The sequence below is a fragment of the Bos javanicus genome, chromosome 27 (genome assembly GCF_032452875.1).
Source record: "Bos javanicus breed banteng chromosome 27, ARS-OSU_banteng_1.0, whole genome shotgun sequence".
NCBI classification, from domain to species: domain Eukaryota; kingdom Metazoa; phylum Chordata; class Mammalia; order Artiodactyla; family Bovidae; genus Bos; species Bos javanicus.
Window position 1 is genome coordinate 40519902 of NC_083894.1, and position 25649 is coordinate 40545550.

Consider the following 25649-nt stretch of genomic DNA (forward strand, 5'->3'; position numbering starts at 1 on the left):
ACCACGCTGGCGTCAGCATGTTGAGTGACAGAGTCTATATGAGAAACAAGATTGGGGCTGTTAAAGCTCTCCCCTTTGACTTCTTCACTGGACTAAAATGTCTGCTTAACATATGAGAGAGAAATAAAAGTTACGCTAGGGTGTCTCATACATGCTCACAACCTCCCAGTAACGTCGCGCTACAGAATTCTCGTCTACTTCCAGCTCAGATTTGAGGACTGGAGAGAAGAGAGGAAGATGGATGAGGACTCCAACACAAGTCCACGCAAACCAACCAGTTGTCTCCATGGAATTAATTGACTCTGATTCAATTTATCACGTTTCTGAACCGGATGATTTTTTTTTTTTTTGATGGCACATCTGGCAACATCATAAAAACTCCAAGTCCCAAGTGATTAGACAGGAATTACTTTTGCAAATTATTTATGACTAGTACTGATGTGAGCTCATTCTGAGTAGCAAGTGACAGAACTAGCCAAGGACAAATTGAAAAAAAAAAAAGACCTGGGGGTGGGAAGAAGGTCCTTTCACTTCAAGATCCTTTCAGAAAGGGCCACCATTTATCATTTGAAACTAGAAAACTGCTGTCATTAACAGATTGGAATTAATTAAGCATACCTCAAGGAATCGCCTGGCAGTCTCTTTTTCATCTGCCTGTTAAAGAAACACATTCTTTAGTTAAGCAGTTGAAGCTTTCCATGGAAAAAATGTGACCCACCCCGACCTCAGAGAGAACCTGCCAGTTAAACATCCCCTGCTGTGCTATGTGGGGCTTCCCAGGTGGCTCAGTGTAAAGAATCGCCTGCAACGCAGGAGAAGTGGGTTCCATCGTCGGCTTGGGAAGATCCCCTGGAGAAGAAAATGGCACACCTCTCCAGTATTCTTTCCTGGAGAATCCTCTGGACAGAGGAGCCTGGGGTTGCAAAGAGTCGGACATGAATGAGCATGCACACACGCTGTGCCATATAATGCAAGAGCCACAAGAAGATTAGGAAACACTTCATATTTCCTGCTCCCAAAAAACCACCACCACTGACATTTTGTCCCAAATATCAGTACCTTGATGACCTCAAGAAAAGAAGGCAACATCATTTGGAAACATAGAGCATCTTCTCCCATTATGTTTTTGTTGGATGTGTGGGTCAGCGGGATGGTGCTGGGAGGGGAAAGCAGAAGCGTATAGGAGCATATGTACTAATTATCCCTTCCTTCATCCAAAGCAAATGAATCCAACGGAGGGAAATGCAACCTTGAAGCCATCTGCTTCTGCTGAGGTAGCTTTCCTTCCATGATAAAGAGTCTCTTACATATTATTGAGGGCTTCCCTGTTAGCTCAGCTTTACCAGTAAAGAATCCGCCAGCAATGCAGGAGACCCCAGTTCATTTCATGGGTCAGGAAGATTCCCTGGGGAAGGGATAGGCTACCCACCCAGTATTCATGGGCTTCTCTGGTGGCTCAGAGAGTAAAGAATCCGCCTGCAATGCGGGAGACATCGTTTTGATCCCTGGGTCGGGAAGATTCCTCTGTAGGAATTTATGTATGTCCTATGTATGCAGCCCACTCCAGTATTCTTGCCTGGAGAATCCCCATGGACAGAGGAGCCTGGAGGGCTACGCTGCACAGGGTCGCAAAGAGTCGGCCACAACTGAGCAGCTAAGCACAGCACATATATTATTTATCATTTCCGCTTTTTCTTCACCTTCTTCATATTCCTCCTCTTCCTCAAACCCCTTGCCCCCTTATCAGTCAACTGACTGAAGCTTTGGGAAAAACTGAGTCTGATCCAGGATCTGGGCAAAGGACCTTCCACGCGGGCTTCGATTCAGTCCACATGCTGGCCATGCTTCCAGGCAGGTAAGATGGGCAGAGCCTCACCAAGAGAAAATGAGAGGAGGTGGTTTTAGCCCGGGGTCACTGGCTGGGTCCCCATGGAGGTTTTTTTCTGGCTCCAAAACCGACACTTTTAAATACGCTGTTCTACACTTTTCCGTAACTTGGTGACTGTTGGAACCAACTCAGAATTGTTCTGTGAGGGAAAGTCCTGCTCCTTTGACTCCGTAGGTCCTTGTCAGGAGAGTATAACCTCAGATTCATGGCTTCTCATGGCTGACAAAAGTCTTTGGCTAAAGAAAACAGTTTTTATGGAGAATTGCCTGAAGGCTATGAAGGCCTTCTTTTTTTTTTGGTCTTGACACACTCATATTTATTTTTGGATTAAGTTCAGATTGCAAGAGAGCTATATGTACCTGGAGACTTTGCTTGGGATCCCCACAGGGACCCGCCTTCACGGACTGAACCCTGGAATGATTAATTTGGCCTGCATTGAGAGATGTTATTAAAAACACAAACTCATGAACAGAGTCAGATTTACCGTGTTGTCGGCCTGCCCTTGGCGATACAGTTGTACGTGTTCTCTGGGTGGCTAGATGGTTCTGTGTTATGAAGCCTGTCGTCCACGTGACTCTGTGGACCCTCTTCTTGGGACAGGACTTCACGTCATCTGAGCGACACTGAGGACCTACCTTGGGGGATGCCCTTCCTTGCACTGGCCTCATACTGGTTTCAACCCACTTCCCCGCACTTATTTTCTCTTTCCCCAGCGTTCTTGTTGTTGTTTTGCTGTTGTTTTAGTTGCTAACTTGTCTGACTCTTTTGTGGACTGTAGCCCGCCAGGCTCCTCTGTCCATGGGGTTTCCCAGGCAAGAATACTGGCGTGGGTTGCCATTTCCTTCTCCAGGGGATCTTCCTGACCCAGAGATCAAATCCACATCTCCAGAATTGGCAGATAGAATACTTACCACTGAGCCACCTAGGAAGCCCTTCCCCAGATGTCCTCCTTTACAATTCTAAAAAGTTGAATTATGAATTTTTTGTAAGTTATAAAATTTATTTTCCTCAGTGACGTAGGACATACATAAATCTGTTAGTTAAAAAATACCTCCATTTGCTATGGAAAAAATAACCAAATCTATACAGTTTCTTACTTAGGTGGTAATTATGATTTTTATAGACAGTAAGATTGATAACAATTATTATCTGTCTGGGGTCTATGAAAAGAAAAGTGTTATTAGGAGTGGGGCATGGATGGAGCATGTGGATATAGTACGAAAAAGCTTTGAAGAACCTGATAGAATAACTTTCCTACTCCAAAGTATCTCCTCAGAAATCCTACCACTCACTGTTGAGTCAGGACCTTAAATGAAAAGTTAGCATTACAAAAGGCAAATGTCCCTGGAAGGGTTAATTCCTTGAAAACAGAATCGGGCCTGAATACCTTTAATGTAACCCTCAGCTCTGGGAAGACAAGGATGCTAATTTATGCAGGGCATTTGTTTCAGTTGAGCACAACTGAATTAGCTCAGTAGAAGGTCTCCTTTCCTTCATTTCAATTAATCCCACAAGTTGCCATTTAGCCTCGGTCCCCAACCTTTTTGGCACCACGGACGGGTTTCACAGAAGACAGTTTTTCCGTGGCCCTGGGTGAGAGCTGATGGTTTTGGAATGATTCGAGCACATGACCTTTATCGTACACGTTATTTCTATTATTATTACATCAGCTCCACCTCAGATCAAGTATTAGATCCCAGAGGTTGGGGGCCCTTGATTGATTTAATGTATTCATTCATACAGTTAAAATTTAGGGAGCACTTACTATGAATTAAGGACTAAGCAGCAAGGGTAGAATGGTCAGCGAGACAGACATCACCCAGAATAAAGAATAAAGTTAAAGAAAGCATCACAGATAATCCCATGACCAGCAATAAGTATTATAAATAAGCTCCCCAGGCTTTGTCCTCAACCCACATAGACACCCCTAAACATATATACTTGGTAAAAAGTAGAAGCATATGAAGTATTCTTAATATTTAAAACAAGTCTATTAAGTGTATAACTTGTCTTCCCCACTAAATATTTTCATGTCAATATATTAATTTCTCCATCGACATTTAAGAGTTGCTTATTCATTTCATTCTCTCTATATTTTACTAAATCGCTTTTTATTAGCCAGGAAGATTGTTGCTAGTTTTTTTTTTTTTAATTATAAACAAGTCTATGCTAATATCTGTGTTCTCTCAAGCACACTAAAACATTTATTTCTTATGAATAAATTCATAGCAGCCAAAATGCAAAGCCATTGGTATGAATATTTTAAGGCCTTTGTCATTTACGGCAAAATTATTCCATAGAAAGGATATATCAATTTTCATTCTCACCATCAACGCTATATATATTTCTCTATAGCCTGGGTAACAATGGGAATCTTTCTTTTTAAATCTCTGCCTTCTTATAACAAGAGATATAATTTTAATTTGCATTTCTTTAAAAATTTGCATTTGAACAATTACTTTGAAGGCTGAAAATTTTAAAATGTTATTATTGGCTATTTTTCTTTCTTGGTAACGTGTGAATTTTCTGCTCAAGGCTTTTGCCGTTTTCCTTCACGTTTCCTTTCTCCTGTTTCTAACACATTAAGGATACAGTCATACTTTTTATCTTTTTAATGTACACTTAATAACCACAAAAAGTAACCCGTATGTGTATGGGATAAAGCATATTAGTAACACGGATATTTAGGGGTTAGAGCTCTATCACTCCCACTGCGTCTACCACATACACTTTCCCTTCCCATTTAATACCAGGAGATATCTGTAATCTGGAATTTGGTCTTTATTATTCTCCTGATTTTTTAATGCACAGTTTTATTACAAACATATCATTTTTTTCTAAACAATATTTATTTTAGATTTATAAAAATAGCATCCTCTATGTAGCCTTAAAGAATCTGCTCTTCTTTTCAATATTATGACTCTACTGTCTATATGTGCTTTTGCCTATAACTTCATTTTCACTGATTAAAAAAATTGACTTTAGGGAATATGTATTTGTCTGTTCATAGATATTTGGATGGTATTCAATTTTTACAATTTAGGAACAGTGTTACTATGACCATTCTTAAACATGAGTCCTGGCATTTCTATTATAGAGCTTCTCCTATGACCTACAGACAAATTGCTTGGTCATAGGAAATCTGAATATTACATTTTATAGGATAGTGCAGAGCTATTTTCTGTATAAGGCTGTATATTGTCACCCTGCTTATTTAACTTCTATGCAGAGTACATCATGAGAAACGCTGGGCTGGAAGAAGCACAAGCTGGAATCAAGATTGCCGGGAGAAATATCAATAACCTCAGATATGCAGATGACACCACCCTTATGGCAGAAAGTGAAGAAGAACTAAAGACTCTCACCAGCAATGTATTTCAGAATATGTTGATCAACATTCTACCCAACACCTGGTACTGTCGCCACACTTCTTAATTTTTCAGCCTAATGGATAAAAAATGACATTGCAAGATGGTCTTGACTTGCATTTCCTTAATTACCAGTGTGTGGTTGATATGGGACATCAGAGTTATTTTTTTAGTAAACTGAAGTCTACTGACTATGTCTGGTTTGGATTATTTGTCTTTTCCTTCTGATGTACAAGGTCTTTCCCTTTCCTCTGTATATTCTGTCTGCCCAGCAACTGGAGTGCAGTTGGACTGATGCTGGTGTCTGCCCAGCAACTGGAGAGCAGTTGGACTGATGCTGGTGTCTGCCCAGCAACTGGAGTGCAGTTGGACTGATGCTGGTGTCTGCCCAGCAACTGGAGTGCAGTTGGACTGATGCTGGTGTCTGCCCAGCAACTGGAGTGCAGTTGGACTGATGCTGGTGTCTGCCCAGCAACTGGAGTGCAGTTGGACTGATGCGACCCCAGCAACAAGCCTTGTCTGTTCCTTTCCTCCACAGCACTTCTCTGCTTGCCCATTTCTGGACACACATCTCTTGCTTTCTATTCTCAAAAACTTTGACAAGTACTAAAGAGATGTTAACCTTTGCAGCAATATTTATTTAATGTATATTTACTTAAACCTATCAGGGGATTCAGAATAGAACGAGACAGTATTAATAGTGGCACATGCATATTTTGATTTGTGACTTGGTTTTGGTTTTTCGAATAAGATTTCTTGTGAAGAAGAAATGAAAGACAAATCCTGAAACTGCCTCCAGGGTGTCAAAGCAGGTGGTGGGTGGGGGGCGGGTGGGCGGTCAGGGATGGTGTGAAGTCCCGTCATGCCTCACAGATTGCCATCAGAACCCACGGAAATCCCTGGTTTGCCAAATATTCCATCCAGCCATTCTGATAAAAGAGGTTTACTAAGCATGGGAAGGGCTTCCCACGTGTCTCAGTGATAAAGACCCCTCCCTGCCACTGCAGGAGATGTGGGTTTGATCCCTGGGTCAGGAAGATCCCCTGGAGAAGGAAATGCAATCCACTCCAGTATTCTTGCCCGGAGAATCCCATGGACAGAGGAGCCTGGCGGGCTACAGTCTGTGGGGTTGCAAAGAGTCAGACCGGACTTGGGGACTAAACAACAGTGGTTAAACATGGGGAGAGTGACTGGCTTTTCAAGCATGTGGCCATCATCGCGTGCTGCTTGTGTAAACGTCAAGACTAATGTTCTTCTTTAGGTATCATGTTGAGTTGGTGAACTTCATAATCATTAAGCAAGTAACATCAGAGAAATTTGATACTAATAGAAGGAAAACCATCACGGTTGAGAAATGAACGTTATTGCAAACATCACAGAAATTAAATCAAACATTATTAGAGACTGTTTATAGAGACAGAGTGACCTGCAGAGCCTGCAACCCTCGGAGGAGAGGAGGGCTCCGCCTTCGCTTGTGTCCCCTGACTCTGAAGGGAGCGTGTCTGTGATAGACAGCCTCAGATACACGTGTTTCTCAAATGTGGACTCTCTGTGATAAACACACATTACTCTGCAGGCCATTGTTACTCATGAAAAAAGAGTCCTTTCTAATACCCAAACTTGAGACCAGGATCTCCTGGAGAATTCTGAAATTTGAAGGAAAATCTTGGCAAGATGTAAACTCTGGGAAGTGAAAACTTCTTTATGCCTAATATAGACTTTAAAGAATATGGAAAATACATGTGCGTCCAAGAACAGCCTTTACACTTAGGAAGCCATGCTCAGAAAACACAGTTGATGGAATGACAGTCCTGGGGCACCAGAGAGCTTTGCTTATGAGTGGACTGATTCTGCTGGCGGAGCTCAGGTAAGGGTGATGACTGTTACTGTTTACTGAGTCCCTACTATTCTAGGACTGTTGTAAGTAGTTTACATGGATCAGAGGATGACAATCTCATCATAGCCCTTTAAAACAACCATTATTAATATGATTTTACAGATCAGGAAGCTGAAACACAGGTAACAAAACTTTTTGAGGACACAAATGGGGTCTGGAAATAGCAGACTCTCTTGTCTGCCATCCTGTAGACAAGATGTAGCTCTTGTACATCTCCTGTGCCGTCTGTACCATCTCCCCCAATGATCTGCACTGATCCATTTTTAATTCAACAAGATGAACTTTCCCTAATCTGTGCTTCTGTCTTGACTCTTGCCCCTACAGGAGAGGGGCAGTCTCTTAACGGTACTGCTCGCAGTGTGGCATGGGATTCAGCACTACATAACGGTTACATGACTTACCGCTGTCATCAGTACCCACGAGACACAATCCTTGTCCCCAAAATGCCCCCAAACTTTTATTTTATCTAGACAGTTGTCAAGCTTATGGGCACTGGGCAAAATATCTTTACATTAAATTAAAAGATTGCATTCTCATTGGAAAATGGTCATTCCCAGCAAATACTACAGTGATTTTTTTTTGTTTTTAGATTTTGACAACAAATTGAAACAAAAAAACCTCTATCTGTACAAGTTTTATACTATTAAATTTGACTCATGATACAAAAGACAGAGACCCAGGTAACCACTTTACTGAAGGCAAAGTTAACCAGGGAAGAGTTTGGTGAGGCTTGGAATCCTTACATGTGATGTAAGTAAAGCTTACATGTGATGTAACTTTCAGATCAGAGATCAGATCAGATCAGTCGCTCAGTCGTGTCCGACTCTTTGTGACCCCATGAATTGCAGCAAGCCAGGCCTCCCTGTCCATCACCAACTCCCGGAGTTCACTCAAACTCACGTCCATCGAGTCAGTGATGCCATCCAGCCATCTCATCCTCTGTCGTCCCCTTCTCCTCCTGCCCCCAGTCCCTCCCAGCATCAGAGTCTTTTCCAATGAGTCAACTCTTCGCATGAGGTGGCCAAAGTACTGGAGTTTCAGCTTTAGCATCATTCCCTCCAAAGAAATCCCAGGGCTGATCTCCTTCAGAATGGACTGGTTGGATCTCCTTGCAGTCCAAGGGACTCTCAAGAGTCTTCTCCAACACCACAGTTCAAAAGCATCAATTCTTCGGCGCTCTTCTGTAGGTTGTCTCAAACAATTTTAAAAGATTTTTGGCGTGTATCAGTTGATGAAGCTAAAATAAGATAAGAAGCTGAAAGAATCTCAGATGTGGAGAACAAACAGAGGTAGATGTACAGAGGACAGAGCTGGGACAAAACCAGCTTTCAGCAAAAAGAATGTGTCATTGAAGGAAGGGCGCCGGGGCTGGAGCGGGAGTTGCTCAGATTTTCCTGTTCGAAGAGGGAGAAGCCACTAAGAATTCAGGAAGGTTAGACAAAGTCACTTAAATTTATAGCTCACAAATCCTGAAGAGAGACTGCCAGGGGCAGCAACGTGATGCTTAAGATACCAAAGAGCCGCTGATGATGAGGAGGATAAGATCACTGCGCCCGTACTCTCCCAGTGACTGGAACTGAAATACGGACTTGAAATAAGAATGACTCTTCTGGAGAATCTCACAGGCTCTGACATGACAGTGATGGGGAACCCGGCAGAACTTTGAGGGTAAGGCTTTAAAACTAAGAAGAGCAAGACGGATGTTAAAGAAGGCACATGGAGGTTATAGGAGGGGGTGGGAGTTTAATGTATAAGGAAGAGACCAAGAGAGAGCAAAAGAGGCGTAGAGAAATTCATTCAAAACACAGAAAACACTGTGGCTCCTGGCCGTGGACTTGTAGCTGCCAGAGCCAAGAGAGTCTGGCTACGATGGAAAAAAAACCCTCCCCTAAAATATCACTCATCAGTTCAAGCCAACAGAGTCACATCATGCAGAAGAAGAAAGTCACTGTGAGAACAAAATTATGTGAAAATAGCTGAATTACTAGATTTTTGGGGGGGGGTAGATAAAAGGCGTAGTTTTTCCTTCTTCAGTGGTAGGAAGGTACGGTTACAGTAACAACACGCCACAAGCAGTTCTGGAGGCCAGAAGTCCAGAATCAAGGTGCCAGCAGGGTCTCTCCCTCCTGAAGTCTGTGGTGGGGCTCTGCTATGCCTTTCCCCTAATTCTGATAGCTTACTGGCAATCTTTTTTTTTTTTTTTTAGTTGAAAAAAAGATAAGTCAACTTTATTGCTTAGTAGTTTGGAGTTCTGGTTTCTTTATATCTTGGGTTTGCAATAAGTGGAAAATATAAAGTTTCCTTGGGGTCCAGAGAGACTTACACAGGTGGTGGGGAAGATCCCCTGGAGAAGAGCATGACAACCCACTCCAATATTCCTGCCTGGAGAATCACATGGACAGAGGAGCCTGGCAGGCTACAGTCCCCAGGGTCATAAGGAGTTGGACATGACTGAAGCAACTCTCACTTAGATAACGTCCAATAAACATTATTTTGCAAAATTCTGAGGGGTAATAGATTTCAGGTTGATAAAATTCAATTGTTGCAAAAAAAAAAAAAAAGACCATAATGAATTTAAAAATAGGCTTTCACTATGTTTAGTTAGCAATTCTATCTCTCTTTTAGGGCTTCCCTGGTGGTTCAGATGGTAAAGAATCTGCCTGCAATGCAGAAGACCTGGGTTCGATCCCTGGGTTCAGTTCCTGGGTTGGGAAGATTCCCTGGAGAAGAAAATGGCAACCCACTCCAGTATTCTTGCCTGGAGAATCCCATGGACAGAAGAGCCTGGTGGGCTACAGTCCATGGGGTCTCAAAGAGTAATCAATGAAAATTATATGGAATAAAAGTCTCTGTAGAGAAATAGGAAGAGGACTTCCCTGGTGGCCCAGTGGTTGAGAATCCACCTCCCAATGCAGGTGACGTGGGTTTGATCCCTGGTGCTGGGAAGACTCCACACACAGAGAAGCGAGGAAGCCCATGTGCCACAACGACTGAGCCCACACTCCAGAGCAAGAAAAGTCACTGCCGTGAGAAGCACGTCCACAGCAGCAATGAGTGGCCCCTGCTCAGCGCAACTAGACAAAGTTCATTCATAGCGACGAAGACCCAATACAGACAAAAAAAAAATAACTATTTTAAAGAGAAATAGGACTATATGTTATTTTCTGAGCCTAGAAACAGAGATTATTTTGCACAAGTTTGTGAGTTGGCTACATGTGGCACACTCAAGTCTCCTATTGTGCTACCTCTCCAGATGGCCCATTTATCTATTTTAAAAATATTTAGGTGGCTATATTTCAGTCATGTAGTGTGGTAGAAAGAACAAAACACTCTCCTCTACATGTAGAAGTTATAATCCAAAGAGACAGCTAAAACATTCAAGCAACAGCCACATTTGAACTGCAAAATTAGAAATACGACTGTTTTAAAAAGGAAAGATCCACTGTGTGCTAGGTTACAGCAGGGAAATTTGATTTCTTCATGGAGCTAGAAGAAAGGCAATGGAAGGAACGTGCTCCTTGGGCTGAAATGCAAAGGCACTGATGTCTCTGATGTTCCTTCTCTTGTGGCCGCATGACCCCAAAATTCACAGTCTCCTCCCTGCATCTCTGCCTCTGGGTCCACATTTCCCATCATTACAAGGACGCCGGCATACTGGACCAGAACCCACCCTAATGACTTCATTTTAACTCGATCATCTGAGAAGATCCTACTTCTCAGTAACGTTATATCCATTTCATAGATCCTGGAGGTAAGGAGTTCAACATCTCTTGGGGAGACATAATTCAACCTCTAACAGTCTTGTACGTTTTTCCTAGTAAATCCTAGGATGACATCTCATTGGAAGTAGAACCTGACAGGACACATGAATAAGAACCGATCGCTCTGATGGGTTTCCCAGAAAAGCCTCAGACAGACTTAGAGGTGCCGACTGCAGCACTTAACCCACGTGTGTTAAGTAAATACGAGAAGAGTGAACTCGTGAGTAATGATACATTTGGTTCCCTTCTGTATACCTTAGAGAGTCTGATTACATATCAGGACCTGGAGGCAAGGGCTGGACGGGTCCTTGCCAACCCCACGTGCCATCCAAGATGGGAAACTTAAAGCACCTTCCTCCTTTCCCTGGATCTTCTGCCATGGCTTTTCCTAGTGCCGACTCACCGTCCCATGCCCGGCACAGTCACAGGATTTGGTTTTGCAAACCTTTTCCTGTCCATTTCACTTCTAAAGTTTCTTCTGCTCCTCTCAACAGCTAGAGCGTTTATTTTAAGCAGTTTATTTGACACTGTTATTTTTTCACTGAATCATTCCAGCATCCCTTCACCTATCCTTTCATTCCAATAATCTTCAACATTTTAGATGCAATGCTTCTTTTAGTAACATATGTCATAATACCTGCTTTACTATATCAACATGAGAACTATAGATAATATAGCCCACTTGCATATGTAATTTGAAAGAAGATAATATGATGCCCTGACTGCAATATCAAGAGTGAATTAAAAGAAGATCACTTATGATAAAATAATAGTTATTTCAGTGTGTAAAAATGCTCGAGCATAAAGAAATGGAAAGATGCTTGTCCCTCTAGGCAGAGCTGCAATGGATGTTTTAACTCCAAATGCAACTTGACAGAAATGTGTGGTATTGGTGAACAAAATACCAAGAACAACACTGCCATCAGTGACACGATTTCCTGAAAAGGTGAATGACTCTTAGAAACACTCTGAAAAAAAAAAAAAACCCTCAAAAAATGAAGATGAACCTCCTCTCGGTTTACACAGCAGCAGGAGACCCTGGTTCGATTCCTGGGTCGGGAGGATCTGCTGGAGATGGGATATGCTACCCACTCCAGTATTCTTGTGCTTCCCTGGTGGCTCAGCTGGTAAAGAATTCACCTGCCATGCGGGAGACCTGGGTTTGATCCCTGGGTTGGGCAGATCCCCTGGAGAAGGGACAGGCTACCCACTCCAGGATTCTGGCCTGGAGAATTCCAGGGGCTATATAGTCCATGGGGTGGCAGAGTCAGACACGACCGAATGACTTTCACTTTCACTATAGACACAATAAAAGCATACAATATTTTACCATTATACTTAAAGTAGAATTACAGTTTCGCTTCAGTTAATCATAATTTCTTTGGGGGAGGGCTTTTGGTATGACTAGTGGAGACACTGGGATGCCGTGAGATATCAGGGAATTCTATCACGCGCAGTGCAGCCCTGAGCCCGTGTCCATCAAATGCTCATAGTTCTGCCAATCACTGTGACATCCAGAAGCATATCCACAAATTTCCAAAACCCTCTGCCAGACAGAACCATCGATTCGCTCACTCCATACACTCTGAAAGAGCTTCAGCAGGACCAGGTGTTCAGGTTAACAGATGCAGGGAGGAGGAAAAGCGATGAAATCAACTAGACCACAGAACAGGACCCTTATCATAAATAAAACGCACACAGTAGGTACACAGGTGAAGGGGGATGTTACAGGCTTTAAAAAATCAAGGTCTTCGAAGGCAAAGAGCAGTCAGAGTTTTAGATCTAAATGAGTCTTGGTGACCATGACTTCCCAATAGGAGTGTAAGACAGTGTTCTAAAAACCTTTGCCCCACCTCAATATCCATTGCCATCAGGAGGTGTGACAACAAGGCTGACTTTGGTCACAGCAGCGGGAGTTCAAACCTGGTCCCACTGTTTTTGGCTGGGGCAACTTTAGGAAAGTTGGTCACCTCAGTCTTTATTTTTTAATTCTTTCCAGGTGGCAGACAGAGGTAACACATGGAGCGCACTGAATAGATGGCAGCTACTTTTAGCATCATTCTTACAGCAAAGTGGAAAACAAGCGAGCGGATGGTACCGCCCGTCTGGCACCGTTGGAGGGTCTGGTGGCCTCAAGCTCTCGGCGGTGGCCTGCAGCTCAGATGGGCTGCCAGAGTCTGTCTCTGTCTTTCCCCCTCTCTCTCTCTCCTTTCCTCCTTCCTTGCCTCCCTCCCTCCCTCCCTATCTCCCGCCTTTCCTCCCCATCTTTCTTGCTTAAATTTTCAAGAATCATTCTCATGTTAGAGAGAACTGAAGCAGAAAAACCGAGAAGCAAAACAAAATAGGGAATTATGTCAATCCGACGACATAGCGCGAACCCCCAGAGCTGCTGTGGGAGGGCTGAGCTGCACCCTGAAGACAGCTTGGAAGGCAGCCCCTAGTGGCATGCTACTTGCCCTCAAGCCCAGCTACGCGGATGCGTATGGAGGCTAACCTCCCACCACTCAAGGTCATCCGAATGGGTTTTTCATCATTAGAAGCAAAATAACCCATCTGAAATGTATAGGAGTTGTAGATCAATGGACTCATCAAGACAGAGATTTGGAACCCATGGGAGCTCTCGTATCTCATGGCCGACTCAGCCAACTCAGAACTGCTGTGGTTCCAGTTTTCAGAGGTTCGATTTTCATGAGTTCAAAAATACTCTTTTTAAATGTCTATTTAGGGAACTTCCCTGGTGGTCAAGGAGCTAAGACTCCGAGCTCCCAATTCAGGGAGCCCAGTTTGATCCCTGGTCAGAGAACTAGACCCCACATGCTACAAGCAAAGATCCCGCCGTGATGGAGACCAAATTTCCTGTGTGCTGCAACAAAGACCCAGTGCAGCCAAATAAATGCATATTAAAAAAAAAGTCTGTTTAATTTATTTGATAAATCTAAAGGAATTCTAATATAAATTCAAAAATACCCCTTTCTTTTCCTCCATTCGTGGCCTCTTTTTGGTCTATTTTTTTTTTTTTTTTTCTCCAAACATCCTCTTCTTGGAGATAATCAAAGGAATAAGCTTAGAGGAAAATTCATTCCTGCTTTTATGATCACCTCCGTGGACTGAAAGCCTATTTCTATTCAAAAACATACTTCAAGAGTTGAGATTCTCCTTTGGGCATCGCAGTTAATTTGATGAAATTGAACAATAATCTTTTTGTTTCTAATTCATGTTCACATATTCCTGATCCCCCTGGGGTAAAGTTCGACAAACAGCTCCTCGTTAGAACTATTCAGAGGATTCCACGTTCACTCACTCAGAGTCTGGGGAAATGGTACGGACATCGAGGAGATGGCACAAAGATCCCTTTATTATTGGGGAAAAGAGGCATCTCACTGAAGCAATCAATGCCTCCTCCCCTGTAAGGGACAGCCTCTGATATGATATGCACAAGGCCCTAGGCTGGGCCCGATACGAAAACTGTTCAATCACGCCAAAAGCTTAAACTCTATCCAAAACATGCAGGTGAAAGCCTTTGACATCTCTCAGCCTTAGAAATTCAGAGATACACAACCACCACCAGCAGATGAAATGGGCAAAAATTACTACTGTAACAGCTGTAACACTGGTACACCTACTCAAATTCCTCGCAAGTTTTGTTTAAATGTATTTTACTTTATTTTTATTTGGCTTGAAAATCATGAAGGCTACATACCTATGAACCATACTATTACATGCGACATACACACTAAATGCCAGCAATATATTAAGTCCCAGACACATTAAAATTAGATGCGATCCAGTGGGGTCCAGTGGGGTCACTGTGTCTGTTTAAGGACAAATATCACTTGCAGGAGGAAGAAGATAAGACTACAGAGCCAAGGATGATGGATAATACAAGTCAATGAGTTGGTTCTAGTTATCATCAATCTGCATGTATTTGAAACAGGATCAACACCTCCGGGCCCATTGTTCTTCACATGCAATAAGAAATTCCAAACTGGCCGCACACCCTGCGTTAGACAAGCTGGGTAAACAAGGCTCCTCTGGGTTGCAGACAAGCGATAGAAATAAGACCCATTTTATGTCCCGTCATCGTTAATTCTGAGATTCACGGTCTACCTCTCCAGAGGGTTGTTTTTTTTTTTTTTTTTAAAGCAAACACCGAATTTTGTGATTTTTGACAGCACTTTCTGATCAGTAAAGAAGCGGGGGAAACAACCCTCATTTTAAGATGCTGGCGTTAAATGGAGATCACTTTGAGAGAGGCTCCGAAGCCAAAACTCTTAATATTTTCCAGCTTACCACAACCTATAAAAAAGCACATGTGCGGCCATAAAACAGAACAAGCAGCCATGAAAGGAACATAAAGAGAGGCAGACGGACAGTGGGCCAGCGCTCACAGAGAGCCCTGGAACATTAAATTCTGAGTGTCCCTGGCACAGCGTATTGGGCTTTCCTCCCGTTGGAAGCCTTGCTTGCTGGGGACGACGCGCTTGCTGCTCACAGCAGAGAGCTGAGTGGAGACATCGCACTGACTCCCTGCCTGTGGGCCCACCCTCAACCCCTCACTGATGAAAAAGGACAGCCCTCCCAGGGAAGTTGCTGAAACTGAAGAGGCTGTGGTCCTTCATCCCCAGGGGCTCTGTGAACCGTCCTGGGAAAGAGACACCCACAGTGCAGCGGGGGATAATCCGAGGCCTTCAGCAGCTCTCACTGCCCAGCACATCGGGAAGCACAAGCATTCTGGAGCCTCAAGATCTGGGCTTGGAATTTGGCCCCAACATTAACTAGCTGTGTAAGCGCTTTACTTTCTCTAGGCCTCATAGTCTTCATCTGTAAAATGGGACTGTGGCTCATGGCCTGGCAGCAATATTAGGGATCTATTTTAAAAGTTTAAGAATGACATGCCTTAAATGAACGCTCAGTGGATTATCTAGGAGATGCTCAATACAGGGTAGGTTGTTCTTACTACTTATTTTAACTCTCTCTTTTATGTATTTCCTCATTTCTAAGCTTATAGAGACTCAGTGAAGTAAGAATTAAGTCATAAAGCAAAGACGAGGACATCACATGTGGAAGATGCCTTAAGTTCACTTCTCTCCTGCAAATATATATATATTTTCCTTTTTGTCGGAAGGTTCTGGGGAAGAGAATTTCTGAAAGGTGGCCACGAGATTCCCTCTGAGTTGTGCGTGGTCACAAATGGTCATCCCAATAGCCAGAGGCTCCACCACTGGCACAAACCAAGGACAGACGGGCTGCTTGCCTGAAAACAGCGCGGAGGCCAGGAGAAAATCTGAGCAGCAACACAGAGGGCCATCTCCTCCTGGTGTTGAAAGGGTCCTGGAGAGGCTCTGATTTCACCCCTTTATAGTACAGCTCTCCTTTGTAATTTATACTCCATCTGTATCCTGAAAAGATCGAATGTGACTTTTATAAAAGACTATCCTTTAAATAAAAATATTTTCTAGTTTATGGAAGAGAAGCTTGGGAAGGCTGAATGACTATAAAGGAGATGTTGGGTCAGGGACTTTCTCATATGTGGGAATGGGAACCTGTGTCCCCTAGGAAGACAGAGATCCAGTTCTGGCCTAGGAACCCCAGGCTGGAGAGTTACGGCGGAGGCAAGAGTGAGGAACAGGGGTAACATCAGTAGCTGCTACGGAAACTGTCCTCACTTGCTCTTGAAGTAGGAAGTTCTCCAGCTATATATAACATGGTGCTGAAAGAAGCTTGTTACAAGGCAGGAGAATTTATGTTCTGCTTGAGCTGCAGAGTCGAGGTGTGTACGGATTATGACAGCAGCGCCAGCAGGGCCCATCGTGCAGGGACAGGACCCCGTGATGGAGTCAGCACTACCGTGTTTGCTCCCTGAGTGTCCCATGGCAGCCAGCTTCTCATCAAGCGTGTGTTTTGCTACTTATCAAGACTTTATGAAATGTGCCTACCTAACTGACCTCAGTATATAAATAAAACTTCAAGTTTAATTTTAGCAAGAAACAGTTTGTGTGTAATTTTTTTTTTAACCTGACCCTTGCTTCCCGGTCTTTCTAAACCACAGGCTTTAACAAAGACAACTTCCTCTCAGAGGGCCAACTAACAGACCACATGGCAAGAGTGCCTTCTTTTAATGTTCTTCTTCTGAGCAGCTTTCATGTACTTCGTCTACTACAAGAAGTAATTAAACCCGGTATTAGCCAGAGTGTGAAGCAAGCCAGCTTTGGCGTTTCAGGCCTGACCTTTCTGAACCTCGTCCTTTTTCTGCCCCTTCTCCGGACACCATTGAGTGACATCTTCCAAGATGCAATCATTCAGCACCCTCTCACCCATGTCCTCAGAAAAAACTAATTATTCATCCTCTTTTGTTGAACTGCAAATACTCTTCTTCTGAAAGCTGAATTATATGAAATCAATATTGACGAGCTTTGAAGTGGAAAACCAGGAGTTGCATGATGAGTCAACTTAGTATTGATGGCATCTTGTGCTTTTTCAGTAATTGTGAAATGAAAAGAAGAGCCTTGTGTTTACAGGTGATCTTGGGTACAATCTAGCCCAGCTTGTTCAGGGTCTAAGGAATTAGAGAAGCTAACAGTTCCTGTTAGACACAGAGCATGACTAGATGTGGGATGAGTTGATTCCTATCCCAGTGTTCTTATCTCCATAACAGGGGCCAGCAAACTTCTGTAAAAAGCGAGATGGTGGATATTTTAGGATAAGTGGGCTATATGGCTTCTATCATTGTAACATGAAAGGAACTATAGATAATATGGGGCTTCCCTGGTGGCTCAGAGGGTAAAGAATCTGCCTGCAATGGGAGACCCGAGTTTGATCCCTGGGTAGGGAAATACTCTGAAGAAGGGAATGGCAACCCACTCCAGTGTTCTTGCCTGGAGAATTCCATGGACAGAGGAGCCTGGTGGGTTATAGTCCACGGGGCTGCAGGACACATCTGAGCGACTAACATTTTCACTTTCATAGACAATATGTAAACAGATGAGTGTGGCTGTGTTCCAATAAAACTTTATTTACAAAAACAGGTGGTGGACTGGCTTTGCCCTGCAGGCTGCAGTGTGCCAAGTGCTGCTCTGTAGAATTCTAAAAATATCTGCAAACAGATGGGTGAGGGATTTGTATGTTGAGAGCCTGTTCGAGTGTTCGGGGATGCTCATCCAGCATAAAGATCTCATTGTCCTTCCATTTACTCTGCTCTGCATTCTCCTTACGATCAGCAGCCAAAGAAGGCCAACATTGCTGGCACGTGCTGGTGGGTGTATCGGGGCTGCAGCCACCCACCTGCGAGTTGTTTTCCACCTGCAAGATTAGATCACCCAGGATGGCACTAAAGCTCGTAACTCCAAGGAGTCTTAACTCCTTGGCTACATCTACAAAATATACTTCTGATCTAAGGAAAGGAATGTGTTAGAATGTGTTGTCCATCAGGCTGGCTGTGCTACACAATTAGCTCCTAAGGGAAATTTTAATAGCTTTAACAGTCATTTAGTCAGGCCCCTTCCTGTGTTCGTTGAAAGTAACCTCATTATGCCATTTGCATGTTGGTTGAACAGGGTTTGAACTGGCACCTGGGTCAGCTAGATAGTTCGAATACACCTTTTTTTCCCCATCTCTCTTGATAGCCAAGAAGGTATTCTGGCTGCATCTACTTTCAATTTCAACTTGAGAAGCATGGGAAAATGCTATTATGCAACTTAAAAGACTTTATTGGTCACATGCTTAGGCCAGAAATCCAAAACACAGAAGAGAATTACCATCAGGTCATGCATTCCAGGAAGGAAAATAGATCAGTAAATATCAGGCACGATAGTAGAGTGATTGCAGCCAACATTCCTGCAGTGAGAGTCTGTTCATCTGTCCATCCATTCATCCATCTACCCATCCATTCAAGCATCCATCCATCCATCTATCCAAATACCCAGGCATCCAGAAATCCCTCTTCTGTGAACTTTGAAGGCACCATACTAAGAGTTGAGGGGTCCCAGTGAGGTGGGGCAACCTTCCTGTTCCCAGTGAGCTCAGGAGGGAGAAACTAAGCAGCAAAGACCACCATGTAGCAGATAAATAGGTAAATAAAAATAAATATTAAAATAATTAAAATAAAACTTGCAGCTATAGGAAATGTAATATAAAAATTAATAGTATCACACACACACAGAAAAATGAAAGGAGTAATTTAAAGGAGATACTTCTAAGAACAAATATTTGGAACAACACCTCAAAAAGCAGCAAAATATGAAATAACCAGCAGGCAGAGCTCTGAAGAGCTCCTGCCGAGCTATGAACCTGAAAGAACTTAGAGAAGATGCTGCAGATGCCTGATGCAGCGGTGCCAAACCAGGAAAACCGTTTCCAAAAGGTGGAAGAGCTCGCTGGTTACCACAGCCTGCTTTCAAACAGGCAGAACTATTGTTCTTTAAATCACATAATATGGATGCTTTCTATGAATGAGTCACATCAGTTTTTAAGAATTCTAAATTGAACTACTTTTATCTTAAAATACTGTAAACCCAACATTTTAGAGAAGATTGGAGGTAAGAAGTGGCTCAAAGACCCAAAAGTGATCAAGGACATTTAAAAAGCTCATGGGGTATGAACTGGTAGCCAAGATCCCTGGGAAGTTGAAAACAATGACAGGTTTTATCCGTACCCAGGAAATGAGTAAGAGATTCAAAGGAAGATCTCACGTCCCAAATCAATGTTAAAATCAGGATTATCGTCAGTGATTTTTATGGCATCATCTAATTCATTGCTCATGTCGTTTATCAAATGACCAATTTCTTCAGGTATATTGATCACATCTTTGATCAACATTTCTGTTTACAATTTACCCAATAGAACTAAATACCAATGAGGTTTTGAACGGACCAAATTTTAAGATTCACCATTTATCTGGTTTCAAGTCACCTTTCTGCTGATAGAACCAAAGGTACAGTTCTAGATCCAGAGGAACCGGCACCCAACGAAATGAGAACGCAGCCTGGATATGAACCACCCTGCTTTCAATCAACCAAGAGAAAAGAGAGAAGACTGCAGCGGTACTTACTTGCAGGTGAGGGGGTGCTGCACCCGCTCGGAGGCGGCGGGCCGTGGAGGCCGTGGAGCGGGGGCAGGGGAAGCCCGCCGATGACGGGCGGGAAGAGCAGCGGGTAGGGCGCGGCGGGATAGTGAGCCATGTGGCCGCTCACCGCCGGGACGTGGCACGCGGGGCTTCTGGTCGTCATGTTCCGCCTTCACGGGATGAGAGGCGCTCGGAGGCAGGGACGCATCACTCCAGGCCTGGCACCAAAGTGGGGTACGTCAGTTCGGAGCGAGAGTGGAATATGAGCTGTGATCTGGGCCAAAGTCAAGAAGGTTCAGCAGATGACCTTGCTTCCTTCCAGCACAGTTTCTCTGCCCCTCATTTTGCCGCGCTGATGACAGGAAGGATGGCTCTTCGTTCAGCTTCTCAGCTGAAGGCTGGCAAATGCTATCACTTAAAAAGTCCAGAGCTGCTAATCCTGTATGGAAAAAAGAAATATGTATACCACACAGGTCAAAAGTATTTGCTTCTTTATTGTTATTACATGAAAAATCTCTACTATTAATCTGGGACTCCTAATTCCCAGTTGTTCCCCTATACTCACTACCTTAATTTTCTTAAATTCTCAAATTCTAATGTAGAATAAAACTTCTACACAATTTCAAACTAACCCTTACTGTCTGATATTAAATAATCCCCCTCACCTAACCCTATCTTTCCCCATATTCCTCCCCACCCCCACTTCACTTCACTTTTCTCCAGGATACTTAAGCAGCTCCATCCATTATGTGGGGGAGTGTTTGTTTATATCTCCTCCATTAGAATGCATTCACTAGGAGGGCAGAGTTTTTCTCTGTTTTGTTAAAAGCTATGCTTTAAGCTGCCATAAGAGTTACCTAACACACAATAGACTCTCAAAGAGTATTTGTTGACTGACTGACTGAATGAATTTTGTTTCTTACTTCTTTTAGATAAATTTATTGTTTAATGTTGTTCTGATCTGTGTGCTTTCAAGACCTTCGACTTCCAACTTTGGATTTTATGTAGCCATTTGGAATGACCTACTCAGCAAGATAAATGTCATGGCGAGGGAAAATTATAACCTAGCAAAAGTACGGAAGAGACACAACCATTAAAGATCCGTGAAATAGTTTGATATAAGTTCCTCACTGTAAACTTTCCTGTAAGAGCGCCATCCGTCCATTGGTCTGCACAACCATCAAATCCATTTGTCCGCGTTCACTCCTCCATCCATCCATCCAGTCCTCACTTGCCATTATGTGCCAGTTGCCAGTGGAGGCACTAGAGTGCACAGCATGATCAAGTGCTGCTGCACTTCTAGTTCTCATGAAGTTTCTAATTTTAACAGCTCCTAACTGAGGTCGTAATGCTAAGGGCATTCAATCGCCCTGTTCCCCATGAAGGACACTCCAAGGACACACAGCACTCAGAATTCCTTGATAGAGAAATAGATTCTAGGGTGGGCTGACAGTGGACTTCATAGGCTCCCTTGGGCCCTAATGACCAGTATTCGCTAAAATTCCCAAACTCCTGTGCCCTGTGAATGGCAAGCCCTGAAGGTCAACCATCTGGCATGAAATAAGAACAGGATCTCAAGGCCAGCACAGAGTGGTGGCGAAGAGCATGATTTCAGAGCAAGACCGCCAAGGACAGTCATGGCTCTGTCCCCTTGGACAATTATCTTGCCCATCAATAGGTCAGTTTTTATTGTAAAATGGGGGTAATAGCAGAATTGGCTTCAGAGGGGTGTTGTGAGGATGAAATGAAGTAATGAGGTAATTCCAAAAGAAAACCAGTTCCTGGTGCAGTGAACACCAGGTAAATGATAAACTTCTGGCAATGTTTGCCTTTCTCGTCTGTGTCACCATCAAATAATACGATTCTGAGAACAAGCTTGCTGGAATGAACTGTGGCTTTGAGGTTAGGGCAGGGAGGAGACCATATCACAATGTTACCCAGGACCCTATGGGCCTTCCCAGGACAGACTTCTCCCCCATATCCTCTGCTACAGCTCCTCTCTAAGGTACCTGGATAACAGTATCTCATGCATATTTCCTGAGTTTTTCAGATACCAAAGTGAAGTGAAAGTTGCTCAGTCATGCCCGTCTCTTTGCAACCCCGTGGATTTACACAGTCCATGAAATTCTCCAGGCCAGAACACTGGAGTGGGTAGCCTTTCTCTTCTCCAGGGCATCTTCCCAACCCAGGGATCAAACCCAGGTCTCCTGCACTGCAGGCGGATTCTTTACCAACTGAGCCATCAGGAAAGCATGGACATCTGAGCTGAGCCATCAGCTATCAAGAAAGCCTAGATGCTAAAACTATCACCAAAGGGAAGAAATGAACTACCTGATGATCATGAGCACGTAGCCCCCAGACCTGCTGACTCCCAAAGACTGATCATCAACCAATCAGGGAATTGTGGTTGAGCTGATCACATACCCTGAGACATCCCTTCCTCTCCTGGCCTTTAAAAATGCTTTGCTGAAATCTTCTGAGGAGTTCAGGGTGTTTGGGGCAAGAGTCATATGTTTTCCTTGCTCAATCCTGCAGTAAACCTTTCTCTGCTCCAAACTTCAGGTTTGCTTGGCTTCACTATGCATCAGACACATGAACTTAGGTTCAGTAACAACATAAGTCCTGAGCAAAGAACATTAGGACTAAAATTTCAGTCATGGAAGTAAGGGAGTAAAGGTGAAATGTGAGGAAAGCTGAGAACAAAGACTCATAAGGCTTACTTACTGACTTCCCAGGTTGGTTTCTGCACACCCTGAAATGTTTTGATCTATAATAACTTCCATTTATCTGTTGACCACATGTCAGGCGCTCCACTTATGAGCTGTAAGTTCTAGCCCATAGAACAGCCCTAGGAGGCAGTTGTTATGACCCATATTTTCCAGATAAGAAAACTAAGTCTCAGCGAGTTCAGATGACTTCGCCTGAAGGTCACAGAACCAGCCTGTGGCTGATAGAGATTCTGCACCCAGATCTGTGGGTTCAACCCTCTCTGCAGTTTCTCCTCAGCCATTCTGTGCTTTCTTATACTGAGTGCCTGCACTGTGCTAATTGCCCCTACAGAACAAAAAGTCCACGTGCAGCTGCGATGGGAACGGCTGTCCTCACTCAGATGACCTTCTCTCTGGGGCCTTCATCCCTGGACTGTTAACATGAAACATGAACATCATCCCCAGGGAGACCACGGGGGCCCAGGCTCCCCCGGGGCTCCCCTGAGCCTTGCAAAGGAGATGATATCCCTGGCTGACTTATGCCACACACTAAACTCCAAAAGTGATGTCCCCCCAAATATCGATATCCTCTTCAAACACAAAATGCAGCTTGTCTCTCTGATGAAGAGAAAGTTAATGGACTATGGGAGGTGAAAGTTTTCAGTGCTTTCTCTTCTAAAAATTACAGACCATCTAATACACTGAAGACTTTATTTTGTAGTTTGTAGTAAATTAATTAGAAAACAAACAATGCCATTTAGTATTTGCTGCATTTCCACTCAATTTGACTTTTAAATCACACACACAAAGCCCAGCATTGGTACAAATGGTCTTTTCTATCTGCATTAAACAAGCTACATCATTAACTGGTGAAGCTGACAGTTAGCAAACCCACCCATGCAGGGCGCAGTTCTTAGATTTTTAAAGCTATTTGTTTGTTTTTACCAACGGGGGACTATTTCTATTTTTAACAATCCTTCATTTCTCTTTGCTTTCAAACACCGCAGATTTTCAGCTCCCTGTCTCTCTGGTTGAAAGGTCTGTTATTATGCCTCAGATCTTCTAGAAAAAAACCAATGAAAAACAAAAAACTACTTATACTGATACTAGGAAAAAGAAAAAAAAAATCAATGTGCCAGGAAAATCCTGTTATGTTGGTGGAAAATTGTCTGAACAGTCACTGGGCCTGTGCTCACATATGTGACTGATTAAGGCTATTCCTGGAAGCAGAGAATTTCCTTTGTTTCAGGGTGTTAGGAAAAAAGATGGTCATTGGTATTAGCAGTGCTTTCTTTCTTCATGCTTGATTTAAGTTTGGGCTCATTGGGTTTTTTTTTCCCCTCACCACCTGAGGCAAAGCAAACAGGAGCTGAGGTGGCAGAGGGGAAGGAAGTGGGGACCGGGTCAGGGGGTCTTGGATCTAAAACCTATGAGAATCTTCGGCTGTCAGTTTCATCATCCGTGAAAGGGGTCAAGAGAAGAGAGGTAGGTTCTATTAATAAAGCTTCCTAAATTGTATTGTCCAGAAAGCAAGTGTTTTACACAAAGATTTTTTAAAAATGAAACAAAAAAGGTGAAAATAACATACTAGAGGAGAAAATTAAAAAGAAAGGACTTTAAAATAACTGCTTGCATTGTCAATGCTGGGATGCAATAATCTACCCCTGATACATAGTGGGATGGGAGGAGGCAGCACCCACCAGCCACTGGGAGGATATATGCCAGGGGGTGGCAGGGGTCTTGGGAACAGTTAACATTTATGTCTGTATCTGTGAGAGATTATTATTAACACAGCACACTGCATTTTCTTCAGTTGAACTTGCCCATGTTTTTGTTCAATAAAAAAGTTTTTTTTAAAAATTACATTTTAATCATGTCTTGTCACACAATTTACTGGAGGTTGCTTTTGTATGCATTTAAACCTAAATTAGTATGGAAGCCTCCAGGTTTGTATTTCTAAACATTTAAATATTAATCTATATAAACATGACACTTACATATGATCTTTTAAAAAAAATCACATAGTTCCTTTAGCATAGTGTAGTTCTCAAAGCAGAGTTCCTGAAGGAGCACATACATAGTATCTGGAAACTTACTGAAAATGTAGCTTTTCCAGGCTCCACCCAAGATCTACAGACTCAGAAAGGCTGAGTGGGCCAAGCAATCTGTATCTTAACAAACCCTCCAGATGATTCCAAGGCAGCTAAAATGTGAGGACGCTGATCGAGAAAGGAGGTTGGCAAATTTCTTGTGTAAAGAAAGTAAGCATTTAGATGGTGGGCCATATATAGTCTCTGCCACAGTTACTCAACCCTGCTTTTGTACAAACTCTGCACGAAAGCAGCCACAGACAATCCATAAACAGATGGGTGTGGCTTTGTTCCCATAAATTATTATTTACAAAACAGTCTGCTGAATTTGGCCCGTAGACCACGGCTTGCGGACTCCTGCTTCAGATGAACAAAAAACGTGAGAGCTGCCATAATGGACATGCCTTGTGGGACTAGGTCAGATGCCTCCTTTGCCGTTCTTTCAGTCACTAGGTTGTTTCCGACTCTTGCAACCCCCATGGGATTTCCCAGGCAAGACTACTGGAGTGGGCTGACATTTCCTTCTCCAGGGGATCTTCCTGACCCAGGGATCGAACCCGTGTCTCCTGCATTGCAGGCATTTTCTTTATCACTGAGCCATCAATGCCAATGAGCGCAAATGCCTTCTACTAATAAATAAATAAATAAAGGAATTTGACCTGTCTTAGCCAAGTACCTACAGGCATATTGAATAATTTAAAATGCTAGTTAAGGCATTGATGACTTTGTATGCACTTTTTTGAGGACTCCAAGTTGAAGTCAGAACTCTTAGTAGAGTCCACAGAAGCCAAACACTTTAGCGTGTGGTGAGAGGTGTTAATTTTACGCACTACTGCTTTCAAGGGTAATCTACACAACAAAACAGGCAAGATTTTT

At 43.2% G+C, this 25649-nt stretch overlaps 1 protein-coding gene across 1 annotated transcript in view; it reads right to left on the minus strand.

Annotated features, from left to right (window-relative positions):
* Nucleotides 1-25649, minus strand: part of RARB (retinoic acid receptor beta) — a 586842-nt gene that overhangs the window by 422216 nt on the left and 138977 nt on the right. The window contains exon 2 of the mRNA XM_061404691.1: nucleotides 19961-20414. Coding sequence (XP_061260675.1) covers nucleotides 19961-20138 — 178 coding nt within the window. The 5' untranslated portion in view covers nucleotides 20139-20414. The remainder of the gene's footprint in view (nucleotides 1-19960; nucleotides 20415-25649) is intronic.